The sequence below is a fragment of the Trachinotus anak genome, unplaced genomic scaffold (genome assembly GCF_046630095.1).
Source record: "Trachinotus anak isolate AG129_WGS33_773 ecotype Australia unplaced genomic scaffold, CSIRO_AGI_Tana_v1 ptg000031l, whole genome shotgun sequence".
Classification (NCBI taxonomy): Eukaryota; Metazoa; Chordata; class Actinopteri; order Carangiformes; family Carangidae; genus Trachinotus; species Trachinotus anak.
This window is the reverse complement of record NW_027273882.1, coordinates 7,141,914-7,155,836: the sequence shown is the minus strand read 5'-3', so window position 1 is coordinate 7,155,836 and position 13,923 is coordinate 7,141,914. Positions and strand designations below refer to the sequence as shown.

General features: G+C 44.7%; 1 protein-coding gene across 3 annotated transcripts; it reads left to right on the top strand.

Annotated features, from left to right (window-relative positions):
* Nucleotides 1–6: 6 nt before the first annotated feature.
* LOC139612277 (snake venom 5'-nucleotidase-like) lies at nt 7–12,141 on the top strand. 3 transcript variants are annotated; one of them, XM_071467699.1, is made up of 10 exons: nt 7–666; nt 1,565–2,109; nt 4,348–4,570; nt 5,052–5,240; nt 7,550–7,747; nt 7,966–8,120; nt 9,595–9,703; nt 10,250–10,399; nt 10,552–10,752; nt 10,847–12,141. In XM_071467699.1, the coding sequence occupies exons 2-10, from the start codon at nt 1,747–1,749 to the stop codon at nt 11,011–11,013; spliced, it is 1,755 nt and encodes a 584-aa protein (XP_071323800.1). In that variant the 5' UTR covers nt 7–666; nt 1,565–1,746; the 3' UTR covers nt 11,014–12,141. The 3 variants fall into 3 exon arrangements, 2 of the variants coding, with proteins under 2 accessions (XP_071323800.1, XP_071323799.1); XR_011686493.1 differs by lacking the exon at nt 7–666 and having other exon boundaries at nt 709–2,109; nt 10,847–11,321; nt 11,385–12,141; XM_071467698.1 differs by lacking the exon at nt 7–666 and having other exon boundaries at nt 709–2,109.
* The last annotated feature ends 1,782 nt before the right edge of the window (nt 12,142–13,923 follow it).

Sequence of the window (13,923 nt, the reverse complement as noted above, 5' to 3'; positions counted from 1 at the left end):
CTGTGAAGAGTTCCCTCATTCAACCTAATTTGAATTTTTTTAACAGACACTTGACTCCTGATTTACATGTATTACAGTAAAATGAATGTAAATTAGGAGCCACTGGAAAATTCCACAGCAGTCTGCAGATGATGTAAGTGATGCATTAACAATATTTACGATTGAAGGGAGAGTTTATCTGGAAGAGCGTCGAGGAGGCAGGAGGTGGGTTTAGAAGCCAACACCAACTCAGACAGTGACTCCAGAGATCTCCTCTCAAATGTGTCGAAGCAGAAACTATCCTGGACTCAACATATTGCTCAACTGGTTCTGCAAAAAAAAAAGAAAAAAAGCTGCAGATGAGGAACAGATTTTGTTTCTTATCTCAAAAAAAGGCAAAAAGCAGCTGGTTTATTGTTAATTTAGAGAAATATTCTGCTCTAGCAGCAGACAGAGAAATTATATGTCAGTAAAAACACGTGTCAGGGGGGGTAGACTGTTTCAGAGCACGTGTTTCCTCAGTAAACCAGGGTGTAGACCTGTTTGACTGTCTGGGTTTGGAGGCGAGAGGAGCAACTGAATCCACAAGACTAGACAGAGCTGTGTTTAACTCTGTCGCTGCAGTGAAAGGAGCCAGGACCAGCAGCACCAACGCTACAAGGACAAGCTGGTGTCTCTTCAAATCCGGTAAAGTAATCTGACATAATCAGAAACCACAATCCCACCAGACGGAATCAGGTCAAGGATGAACTGGAAAAGTATAATTAAAGCTCCACAGAGTCTAAAGGTTGATGTCCATGTGTTTGTGATTATAAAGCAGGTCTAGGTTCTATATTAATACTGTGAAAGTATCAAAGCCTCAGTCCAGAGAGAAATGCACACAGCCTGTATTCAGACACTGAGCCTTAAAACCAGCCGTCAGGACTTCTGCAACTTTGTGATGTCACAACAAAGCAGCCACTGCTCTCAGCCCCGCCCACCTGGACCCACCATCCAACCTTGCAGGATTTGGTTTCTTTGAGTGTTTACCTGAAATCTGCTGTATTTGTATTCAATCACTCAGAAAACAGTCAGCCAATCAGAGGAGAGGCTCAGATCCTCTCTTCTGATTGGCTGACTGACCTGTTGTTACTAGAGCTCCAGAGAGAAGCCTGAGAGAGGAGATGTAAAACTACACTGAGATGGTTTTTGGTTCTTAAAACCACAAATATATCTTCTGATGGAGATCAACACTTCAGATCAAACACAGGAAACATGTAAAATATGGAGCTTTAAGTGTTTTTAGACTCATCAGAGTTAAATTCTCCATATTTATGTAGATCTGAGAGTGAGGCTCAGCTGTGGACAGGTCGGGTCTGACGCTCTGGACAGACTGATGGAGATGGTTTTAGCAGCACTTTAGTTAAAAACAGCATCAAGTTTGGAGAGTAAACAGAAAATAGACATAAAAGATCCGTTTAGTGCTGTGTGAATAAATGTAAAAGACTCAAAGGTGGAGGAGAAGAGGAGGCGTATCATCACAAACGAGCCTCCTCCTCCTCCAGATCACTTACCTTCCTCCCTGCTCTCTGACGGTCTCTCTCAGTCTGCACAGATGTAGTATCGGCGGCTCACACTTCACTTACAGGAGGACATATATGGAGCATTAGGAGCAGAGACGAGGGGAAGAAGACCCCGGCCGGTCATGTAAGAGGAAACAAGCCGTCTCTCAGCCACCGCCTCCGGTTTCCTGCTCCACTGTTTCTGCGCGCAGCGGACCGCGGGGAGATGGACGCGCTGCGCCCGGAGCGGAGCGCTCTGCGGCGGCTCTGCCTCTGCCGCCTCCTCCTCCTCCTGTTGGGCTTCTCCGTGTCCAGCTCGGCCGCTTGGGACCTGGTTCTCCTCCACACCAACGACGTGCACGCCCGGGTGGAGGAGACCACCAAACACTCCGGGAAATGCGTCGGCAGCAGCAGCCAGTGCTTCGCCGGCGTGGCCCGGAGAGCCACGGTGATCCAGAGGACCCGCAGCGCCGAGAGCAACGTGCTGCTGCTGGACGCCGGGGACCAGTTCCAGGGGACCGTGTGGTTCAACTACTACAAGGGCGCCGAGGCTGCGCACTTCATGAACCGGCTGCGCTATGATGCCATGGTGAGAGCGCTCCAGAGCCGCGCTGCGCTCAGCTGCATGGTTACTGCCAGACTGCAAGAGGCTGGAAACACGTCTACAAATAAGGGAAAAGTGCCAAGATTTACATTGTGTGACATGTTATTGTTTGTGGATAGATAGATAGATAGAAGCTGCTTTATTAATTTTATCCAGTCAGTTGTGTTTTGGTGCCAGAAGTATTCAGATGCTTCAGTAACGTTTTTCTGATGTAGTTGGTCCAGATTAAGTTCATTTTAACAGCTCAGGTGCTGTTGGGTGGATCCTGGTCGGGGTCGGAGCTGAGGCCAAAATCTCCTGTCACAGTTTGTGTTTTACATCATGGTAATGGTGAATATCTGGATACATGATTGTTCTGTAAATTCAGTGAAGGAGTGGTTAAAGTAGCCTCACAGCACTGTCCTTATCTTGGGTCATTGAGATGCCGCCTCCTGCTCTGTATCTACAGTTTCTTTCTCCATTTTTCTTACCACTCACCACCTTCTCACCACGCTTACCACTTCTTCTGTGGTGGTTGGTAAACCAGCCTAGAGGTGTGTTACCACCACCGACTGGCAGCCCTGAATATACAGCAGAGACACCAAGGGAGAGGTACGGGGGGGGGGGGGTCAGACTCTTCATCAGTGTATGGCTGTGTAGAAACAGTGATGATGATTTAACAAACCATCAGATAAAGAGCAGACAGGAACCTTTACAGCCGAGGAATCAGGCTGAAGTTGACTTATTGGTTCGGGTCCAGAGGTCTCAGCCGGTTTTAATTAGCTTAAAAGCAACGACTCAAAAACAAGTGTTTTAGTGGATCAGCTGTGGCCTTTAATCTTCCAGCCAGAACTACAGTGATTAGTGGGACTGTTGTTAATGGAGATTGGGAACAGACTCTGTGCTGTTAATACACCCACTGAGGAGTTACCCAAAGGTGGTTGTTACAAAGAGAAAATAGAAAACGACAAATGAAAGGTTCCCTGTGTGGTTTTTGAGTGAGTCCCTGTTTCAGTAACCAACTGTTTCTCATGGAGGGAGACTTTAAAACTGATCCACAGACCAAACAGTGCAGCATGTGTCTTTAACATGTTGTGTAGACCAGTTTTCACTGGAGTAGCTAATTTTTTCTTTAGCTAATTCTGTGATAAAAACATTCGGTACTTTACTGGTTTTACATTTTGTTTGATTCAGATCAGCAGTAACTTAACACAGCTGGCAGTAACCATTAAAACGAGACTGATAACTGAAGCAAGAACAGAAATGCAGGTTTGAAACTAGACCTCAAACCACAGAGTCGCTCAGTTATAACTGCACTGAGCTGAACACGCAGTCAGCCCGTCGCTGTACGCGGCAGTTTCCTGACTTTAGCTGTGCAGCCTGGTGACCTTCAGAGACTGAGGCTCCTCATTTGTTTGTGCTGCTGTCTCTTGAAAAACTTAAACAAAGAGCTCTGTTGTTCTAGAAGGAGTAACTGGACTATTTTGCCTTTACACTGTTGTTTATTAAACAGCGATGATGTGATGATGATGAAGAAAACTCCGCTGACACCGTCTTGCTCGTATATAAAAAGGTTTATTACAAAGAAGCCCAAGACCTAAGACCAAAAAAGGCCACATTTTCCTAAACAGAGAAGCACCCATCTCCCAGGGCATCCTCTGACCTGGGGCCCCTATCTAAACATACCAAACCCATAAAGTCACATGTCCTGTAGAACTTCAGATACTACAACACAAATTAGCTTCAGTTTTCCACCATCTGTTGCCTGCTGCTTGAGTGCAACTTATCTTCATTCGTTCACTGGGCGGCACTGGTCCATCTGTCCCTCCACATGTGATTCTCAGCTTAATGCAGCACGATGTGATTTATGTGAACTCGTCTGGGTCCAAAGAAAAACTTTTTTTTATCTGCTCTTGGAGGATGTGTCGTCAGGTCTAAAGATTTGATCACGTCGCTCTCACAATCGCCAACTTTTATCTGGGACAGGACAAAGCTGCACAGTGTTTATGGCCCCAACATTTCTCCTATCTGAAATTCATTTAAATTCTTTTATGAGTCCAGATAAAACCATCTGAGGATGAAAGTCACTGTTGAACTGTTTATAGCTCATCATTCACTGAGAGCAAACTCTAGAGGAACCAGTTTGAGTCCGTGTGTTATTTTGCCAAACAGGGACCTTTAAAGCTCCAGCTGTTTGAACGCCGCTTCCTTCTGCAGCCGAGTTCATTTCTTCGTGTTTTTCAGGCTTTTGGGAATCACGAGTTTGACAACGGAGTGGAAGGACTCATGAAGCCGTTCATGGAGGAGATCAGGTGTCCTGTTGTCAGTGCTAACATCAAAACAGACACAACTCTGGCCCAGACGTTTGGAACCGCTTACCAACCTTTTAAGATACTGACGGTCGGAGGTCAGAAGGTGGGCGTGGTGGGATACACGTCACGGGAAACGCCTGCTCTGTCCAGACCCGGTGAGTGGAAGTGGCTGTTTTATGTCTTCCTGTTTCTGTCTGTTTGCCTCTAACTCTGTCTCACATCGTTTACATCCTCATCCGAAGGCCTCCACACTGTAAACATCACCATGCACTCTCTCCCCTACATCTGCGTCACATCTGTAAACCACTGTCCTCTCTAAATCTTATGAAGAGTTAAATGAGTTAATGGTATGCTGCAGAAAAAAATTAAATATAGAAATGTCTCACTGTAATAAAATGTTTGCATTACAAAAACAGCCACTTCTAGCTGCACACAATTAGCTTTAGCTTTAGCCTACAGCCTGGAGAAAAGCCTCTTGCTGTTTTAGGTTTTCAATTACATTGTGTTTGTTTGTTTGTTTGTTTTTCTTTTCTTTTGATACAAATTATTTGTGTAAATACTGAAATTTCAATGTTTGTGCAGTTTTAAAAGAAGTATTCTTGTACGAACAGTGTTTCTGCCCCTGCTGCTCCACAGGGCCACACCTGCGTTTCGAGGACGAGGTGAACACCCTGCAGCTGCATGTCGACAAGCTGCAGACGCTGGGAGTCAACAAGATCATCGCTCTGGGTCACTCCGGTTTCACCGTGGACAAGGAGATCGCTAAGAAGGTCCGCGGGGTCGACGTGGTCATCGGCGGACACTCCAACACTTTCCTCTATACAGGTAGGCAGGCGAATACAGCTGTGAATACCACATCTGTCCTGTCTTGTATTGATTTTTACCTCGAATACAAAGACAAAGTCTTGATGTCATTTCCTGTCTATTTGCACCAAACTTGCTGGAGGGATGGGCCAGGGGAGAACAGATTAGATTTTGGTGCAGAGTATTTACTGTAAAATAAATAATTTTTTCCTCTGGAGTCTGGTGTATGTTGTTTGACACTGGCCAAGTTTTCCAAGTGCAGACATGTGAACTACAGACTCAAGACTTGATCATGGACTCTTCTGTGGAGCTGTGACGTTAAGCCTGTGAATGTCTCGGGTTTATTGGAAATGTTCATTAAAAGCCAATAAAAACATAAATATTGAACAAACAACAATATTGCTTTTTTCAAAAAACTACTGTCTTTATTTAAATATATGACGTGCAGTTGACAAGCCTCTGGTCCAAGCTATTCTACTTAGAATAGTTAAAAAAGTCAATGAGCTTTTGAATGAGGTTTTCTTACATCTGGAACAGAAGTTCTGTTTTCAGGTTGGCTCTCTATTGTGAGCACGCTACTGGGCTAATATGCTAAATGCTACATGCTAAACATGCGTGATTGTTAGCATGAAGTCGATCTGAGCCTAACATTGGCCGAACACAGTGAAGGCCCCCACTTCTAACCCTGTCGCCGCACCATGTAACTGGCCTCAATAAGCTACTTTTGTTTTGTTGCATGTTTGTAGCAGTTTGTTAACAAGTGAAACTAGATCCAAACAAACCAAGTACAGCTACAATTCTATTGGCTGAACTGATTGTATTCATGTTGACACTGGATTTTGTTCAGCTGTAACTGTCGGCGACGTTGTTTTGCCGCCATTTTGTCACCAGTTTGTTGACACTTAAGTGGGAGACTCTGCATTACAGCTCTGACACTGAGCAGAACTCGACGTGGACTCGACATAAGTCCAGTTTACAGTGATGACACTGACACTGTAGAGCTGGACATGATTGGCTGAGTGTGAGGTGTCCTAAAATAGCTTCCATACAGAGCAGGCTTTTCAATCTAGGTATCAAGTTGCCCTTTGCTCTTGCACCACATTCAGGATAAACCATTTTAGCCCCATTAGTGGTAAAGATTTATCTCCTGATTTTCCTTCCATGGTTTTTTAATGAGCATCACATCCTGGCGGGGCTGCTGCTGTGGCTGTCTGGGTGGGGGGAAACTTTGTGTCTTTTTACTTCGGAGTGGCTTACAGAGTAAACACGCTGTCGACAGGAGTCTGGCCTCCATAAATAACTCTGTAGTGTTGTATGTTAACAGCAGTGAACAGTCACTGGTGCCAGAGGAAGAAAGCTGGTGGTTTTGACCTCAGGCCACAGAAATGGAAGGAAAACAAAATGTTTTTCTGCAGCCAAGATCAGGCACTGTGTAAGTCAGAGAGACGGGGATGTGGCCCCCCTTCAGTGAGTCAGGCCAATACTTCTTTGGACTGTTGAGGGCAAGAGTCCCTGAAGCTGACAGTGATGCTTTAAAGACCTCCTCTGAAGGGTAAATTTGTGCTGAGTTATGACTCAGTCTGTCCACTCCAGGCTCACTGCCTGGTTCTCACACAAGATTTTACAAACTTAAGTCTTGTGCCTGGTGTGTGGAACATTTCTAAAAAAAAATTCTCCCATCATTTTCAGCATCTCAGCTCAGTTTTTTGTGCAAGTTGAAAATGTGCATAAAAACCCACATTTCCTGCTCCCTGGTCCACGTTGGTGACAGAAACCTGCACCTTCTGAGGCCTGCCAGGTGTGGTCTCTGCACATGAGATGGAATGAGACTGTTTAATTTACTGCAGACCTGCACTCCCTCACAAATGATTCACCAGATTTCAGGTGTTAGCAATCACCACACCTGATGCTAACGCCAACAGCATGACCACAGGGTGGAGGCTGAGTCACTGTTGTGAAGCAGACAATGATGTGTTCAAAGACTGTCTTAATGTTCTGTGATGGCAACAAACTTCCCTTTGATGATTCAGTTCAGTTCAGTCATCACGTCTCTGGTAACTCTGCACAACCAGAAGTAAACAACAAAATAAATAGTCTGTTCTAAACTTTCTCCAAAGTATAAGCTTCTGTACAACTTGTGTCTCGCTTCAGTCAGGAGAGTTTTAGAGTTGAGCTCCATGAAAAAGAGGAAAAGGGCTGTTGGTCACACACGTTTTGAAGACTTCAGCTCGAGCTGTGGGAAATGGTGATGAGCAGATTTTACAGTTATTGAACAAACCTGTGGCTGAATTGAGAGTCTCACTCCTTTGTGTCCACACTTCACTTTTCAGGAACACCTCCGTCTTCTGAGGCCCCCGCAGGTCCGTATCCCTTCATGGTGAAATCGGAGGATGGACGGCAGGTTCCTGTTGTGCAGGCCTACGCCTTCGGAAAATATCTGGGTTATCTGAAGGTGACCTTTGATAATGCTGGAAATGTGGTGACTTCCACTGGAAACCCCATCCTGCTGGACAGCAGCATCCCACAGGGTAAAGGGAAATGTTTCTCTAAAACTGTTTTCAGAGGGAAATTAAAGTAAATTGTCATTTAGGTGTAAATATTCCATAACTGCTTCAGATTCAGGCCCTCTGCAGGTCCTGAGAAGTCTTAAAAATACACATTTTCTTGAAAGATAGTGGAAAACCAGACATTTACTGCATTTCCATGAAAACATGGTGAATTATTACCTCCATCCCTCTAAAACCAGATCCAGAGATTCTTGCTGATGTGGAGGAGTGGAAGAAGAATCTGGCCAACTACTCGGCTCAGGTGGTGGGAAAAACCCTGGTCTTCCTGAACGGGGAAACCAGTGAGTGCCGTTTCCGGGAATGCAACTTGGGAAACCTGATCTGTGACGCCATGGTAGGTGTTCAGCTCTTAAGACTTTTCATGGATCATTAAATGGGTTTATTAAACATTGATCCTCTGTGAAGCAGAAAGATGTGAAGTTTGTGACCTGGTGGAAACTGCAGACTGCGTTCAACTCAGTGAAGTATCACAACACTTCAAACAAATACTGAAAACTACATCACAAACACAAACTTCAGCCTTGTGCTTGTTTAAAACTAAGGTTTAATGCTTGTGTTGATGAGCTGAGTCAGACAGACCCTGAAACTTTCTGTTTCGTGATTAGTTTAGTTACTAGTCGTCTCACTAGATTCTCTCGTCTTTTTTTAACAGTTAAAGGTTCTGTAAACTAAATTTTCTTAAAAAGAAAGAGATAAAAGATCAAATTTTCTGGCTCAGTCCCAGTCAGCCATAACGTTTTTTAAGTTTTTATCAGCTCCATCAGTGTCATTCCTGCGACCGTGGTCCCAGCTGAGTCCTTTCCCCGCGGAGCCAGCGCTGGTCTGGTTTCACCTGGATGGAGAAACTTACGAGCTGCTAAAGGCTCCAGCTCGACTCAGGACTGGCTTCTCCACTCCTCACTGTATAAGTAAATTACTACATAATGTTACACGTCTGTTGGCGTGATAATGTTACCCAGACTATAAATGTGTTCAACAAATGTTGCTAATGCTAGCTGGCTAACTGTCAGCATTGCCATTGAGCCTATCACAGATATATCACGGAGGTGGGGGGTGTGGCTGACGAAGCCTTGGTTTCGGTCTGAGATGCTGGTGGTGTAGTGCGACATCTAGTGGCAGTGATGATCACTTACGGGATTTTTGAAGGGGAGCTCTGCTTCCTGTCTACATCCAAGTCTGTTTCCTGGTGTCGGAGTATTGTGTGAGAGTCGTATAAAACTCGTATAAAGCTGTGTGAAGTCTGATAAATGATCTCAACTGATGTCACTTGAGTCAGTGTCATTTAGGTCTGAAGACTACAGGTTAAAAAAAACAATACTGGTGTGGAGTTCAGATGTGATTCTCCCAAACCTCATGTGATTAGCCCGTCACTCATTCCTGCTGCAGAAATACTGGAAACAGGAAGGAAAACACCAGCCTCCCTGCAAAGATCCACTGTCACTGTAATTAACAAGCTGGGTCTTGTTTTTAATCAAACAGCAGCGTCTCTAGCTCCAAGCAGATCTGTGCACAGGCGCGATGCTGCAGAGCCTGGAGACCTCTCTGTGACGCCAGGAAGCAGCACAGTCATGTTATCAGCTGCAGCGTGTAGCCTCCTCTGAAGCCACCAGTTGTTCTCATCTTGTTTTCGTACAGATTAACTGAACAAGACACAGCAAGTCCTTCTGATGTTGGTGGAAGCAGAGTTTCTTTCCCTCCCCCGCTACCCCAGGGTGGTCAACATGAAGCAAATAAATACTTTAATAAGTTCTCCTTCTGCAGAAGGTAGAACATAGAACATATAAAACAGTCCTGTCTCCGTTCTTTAGGTCGCCAACAATATCAGATCCTCTGACGGGGTCCAGTGGAACCACGTCAGCGCCTGTATCTTCAACGGAGGAGGGGTCCGGGCGTCGATCGACGAACGCACCAGGAACGGTTTGTCACTGACTGTCCAATGAAAACACAGCAGCACTTTACTGTTAGAACCAGAACATGTCGGGAAAGAGATTCAGTGACTTTAGTTGGAGATTTAAAATCTCTCATTGTGTCCTTTCTCACACACACACACACACACACACACACACACACACACACACACACACACACACACACACAGTAGAAATGTCCCAATTCAGGGGCCTCATCCTTCAGAGCACACGGTCTACGCCTTTGTAGACCACGTCCATGAGGTGAGGGGATCTGGTCTACAGAGGGTTTTCTCTTTGCGTCACCAGCTGCCCGTCTGGTTTTAACAGTTGTGCCATTAGCTGTTGAAGTGAGCTGAAGGAAGACGACCACATTTAGCAGCTGCATCTGAGGGACCCTCCGAAGTGGGACAGTGTAGTCGCACCGCTGTGGGTCTCCAGATGCAGCGTCTGAAGGATGTGGCCCCTGAACTGGGACACAGCTATTGTTTGAGGACTGTTAGGGCTGTTTTTGTCAGGAAGACTTTATAAAGCAGTGCTGGTTTGTCATCTGCAGGCTCGATCACCATGGAGGACCTGATCTCCGTCCTACCCTTCGGAGGAACCTTCGACCTGGTGGAGCTGAAAGGCTCCACCCTGAGGAAAGCTTTCGAACACTCCGTGAGACGATACGGCGAGAGCACCGGAGAATTCCTACAAGTGTCCGGTACCTGGATTCTGATATGTTCCATCCGTTCATGCACTTTATTAGGAACACCCAGCTGAAACTAATGCAGTCTAATACCACAGTCCTGCAGTGAATCCTCCTTCATTAAGGTTTAATGTTACTTTTGTGTCTGTGACCCCCCCCCCCCACAGGACTTCATGTAGAGTTTGACCTCTCCAAACCACCGGGGCATCGCGTGAAGAGCCTCAGCATCCTCTGCACAAAATGTCGTGTCCCCCTCTACGAACCGGTTCAGGATGAGCAGGTTTATAAAGTGGGGCTGCCGTCCTACCTGGTGACCGGTGGAGACGGATTCTCCATGATCAAAAACGAGACGCTCAAACACAACAGCGGTGAGGCTTCGGGATATTCCGGATTTTGTTTGAGAGATCTCGTTGGGGTAGCATTTGTTTCAACCATCATTTTAACATTTCTTTTTCCCTCCAGGGGATCTGGACATTTCAGTTGTGTCCAACTACATCGAACAAAGGAAGACAGTTTATCCGTCTGTCGAAGGACGCATCAAGATCTACAACTCAGCTCCTGGACTGCAGGGACCAGCTGCTTCGCTGGTTTTACTTTCACTGCTCTGGACTCTGTGTGGGCCCATGTAAGACTGAACACCCAGTTTTTAGCCAGAACTGTATATGAACATGAAGAAGCACCAGCTCCAAAACAATCTGACCTTTCATCATTATTTAAAACAAAGGGAAGCTCTAGTGGCCTCTTGAACGTCCATCTGGACCAAGTCAGGACAAAACTGTAAAAAGCGACTAGAGCTACAGTTTCACTAATGACCTGTTCTGAGCTGAACCGATTCTTCTTTCTCATTTTCATTTTTTCAACTTTTAATGTTTTTCTTGTTGGTGATTTTGGAAAACCTTTGTTCATTTGTGAAGGTTTATGGCTTAAAAAGACAAATGTTTTGAAGCATATTGGCTTGATTGACCAGTTTCTCAGTAAGTGTTGCAAGACTCGAGTCCAGGACTTGGACTCGATTACTAGCACACTGACTGAGACTCAGGTCTCCAGACTCAGACTTGAGTGCGACTTGAGTCCTGATTTTCTCGTGTCCAACTCGAGACTTCAGGACTCATGTCTCACCTTGGACTCGGAAGTTGGAGACGAAGACTCAGACTTTGTTAGTTTTTTGTAGTGAACTCCATTTGAAACGGTGACAGCTGTATCATATTTTAATGTCGACCTTTTTTATTCGTATGTCAGTTTGGACTGAGCGCTGGAGCCCATCGTGGAACTCAACCTTGATAACTTGGGCTCAGACTCAGGAACTGGGGACTCCTCAGACTCAGCTCGGACTCATCTTTGGTGACTCAGACTTGACTCCGGGTTTCACCGGTTTGCAGTTTTAGCAGGATACTGAACGTTTAATGTCGGAATCCGTAGCTGCAGACCAGGTGATCCCTGAGACCTCAGTCCTGATCCCTGCAGAAATAGTTTTCTGATTCTTCTGTGCGATCGGCCAGTAAAAAGTAATTCTCACATCAAAGCTGACAGGAACGACTCAGATATATGTCTGAGGTTGTATTAATATCATCTTGTTGGATTTTTAGTCAATGAAGAATTTTTCTGAAAAAATAACAAAGACAACAGGAGATGGAAGAAATAAATCTGCTCTTTCAAAGATAACATGTATTATTAGGTGCCACATGTACTAGCACCACTGTAGGATTTTACTGACAAAACTATGATGTCAAATAATAAACTTTGGTTTTTGATTGATATTTCCTGCTACAATGGTCAGACTGTGTTTGCAGCGTTACTTCTTGATTTATGAGTCACAGCAGTTTCAAACTCTAAATGTTCGAGTGTCAGCAGCCTGCTCGAAGCTTAGAAGCCTTTATTAAAAAGCAGAAGTCAAAGTGTTTTTAAAAAAGCGCAGAAGTTTCCACTCAGCTGTTAATGAATCGTGACAGTGTCATTTCAGTTCCTTAACACTGTGTCTAGATGCAAAAAGTGAAATAGAAACACCTGGGTTTGGAAACATCATCATACTGTCGTTTGTGTAAGTAATGATCGAAAATAAGTATTTTTAATGAGAAAATGATCCTTATTCTTTTATACTGTGCTGACAAAGAATTCAGCTTCAGGAGGTTTTACTTTAAAGTGCCATAAATGTTAAATGAGTTACTGTCAGTGAAGATGCATGAACGATGTCTCAGCTGCTGCTGGCTAAAATTCAGTTCGTCTCCACCCAGTCGTAGATTGTGTTCTTGTGTTTGTCTGATTCTTTGTTGTATTTTTACTTGTTTTAGTAAAAGCTGATAACATTTTGGTAAGATCTTATACAAAAACGGAAACTCTGGGTTTTTAATCGCAGAGTTTGACATTTTGGAAAATGTTCTTGCTTTTTTTTTTTGAGTGGGAAGTTAGAAGATCAACACCACTGACGAGTTCTGTCGCTTTCTCCTAACCTCCATGATAAGGATATTATCACGATATTTATAGAAAAATTGACTAAAAAACTAAAGCCATCAGTCACATTTATCTTAAAGGTCCCATATTTTAGTGTTGATCTCCATCAGAAGATAGATTCATGGTTTTAAGAGTTAAAAACCATCTCAGTGTAGTTGCACATCTCCTCTCTCAGGCTTCTCTCTGGAGCTCTGAGAGTCTCTCATCAGCCTGTTTGTTGTTTTTGGACGAGGCCTCGTTTCTGACTGTGAAAAACAACAGAACTATGACAGTTTTTCTTTGCGGGAAATTTCATGAAACGCTTAATGTGTCAGGACCAGATTAAGAGTTGGTGACCACTCGTCTTAAAACTGCAGCCCAACTTGTCCAGGAACTGAAACATGACCTCACTCCGGCAGCGTTCAGCGGACTCTTTCCTCCGTCTGGCATCCCGAGACTTTAACCAGAGCTCCTCACTGAAACTCTCCAAGTCGAGTGAACAAGGCCTCCTCTGTGTGAGGGATCTCCCCAACAACGTCCGCTGCGTGTTAATGCTTAGGAACTCCTTATTAGTCGCTTCAGTAATCCCCAACACAGCTGGCAGCAGCCTGCACCACGATGAGCTGCCAACTGCATGAAAACAGCCCCATTAGCTCTTACTGGAAACTGTTCCGTCTCCGAAGAGATGAGGACACAGAGTTGGCAGCTGTCACATATAGAAATCAGGCTGAGTCACAGTCAGACACAGATTCTTTTAGCGTTTTCAGTTTTGTTTTTATTAAGTTACTGGTTTAATCATAATATGTGTGGTAATACATCTCTGACAGTGATTTTCCTTTTCTGTGATAATCTTAAAGGGTCTCTCTTACCTCTCCTGGGGTCTTTTGGATTGTATTCATCTTTCTATGCTCCAATACAACAGAGGGGCTTGGACTTGAGTGTGTGGTGTTTAAACTGTTGAAAAAGTAGCATTAAGGAATTTAACACATCTTCCAAGAAACTGCTGCTCTGGATCGTCCTCAGACATCACTCTGAGTAGCTCTCCTAGGAAATCTTGTTGTGCTGTGACCACTGCTGGCAGTTTGCTCTGGACGGCCGCAACACACTGTTTG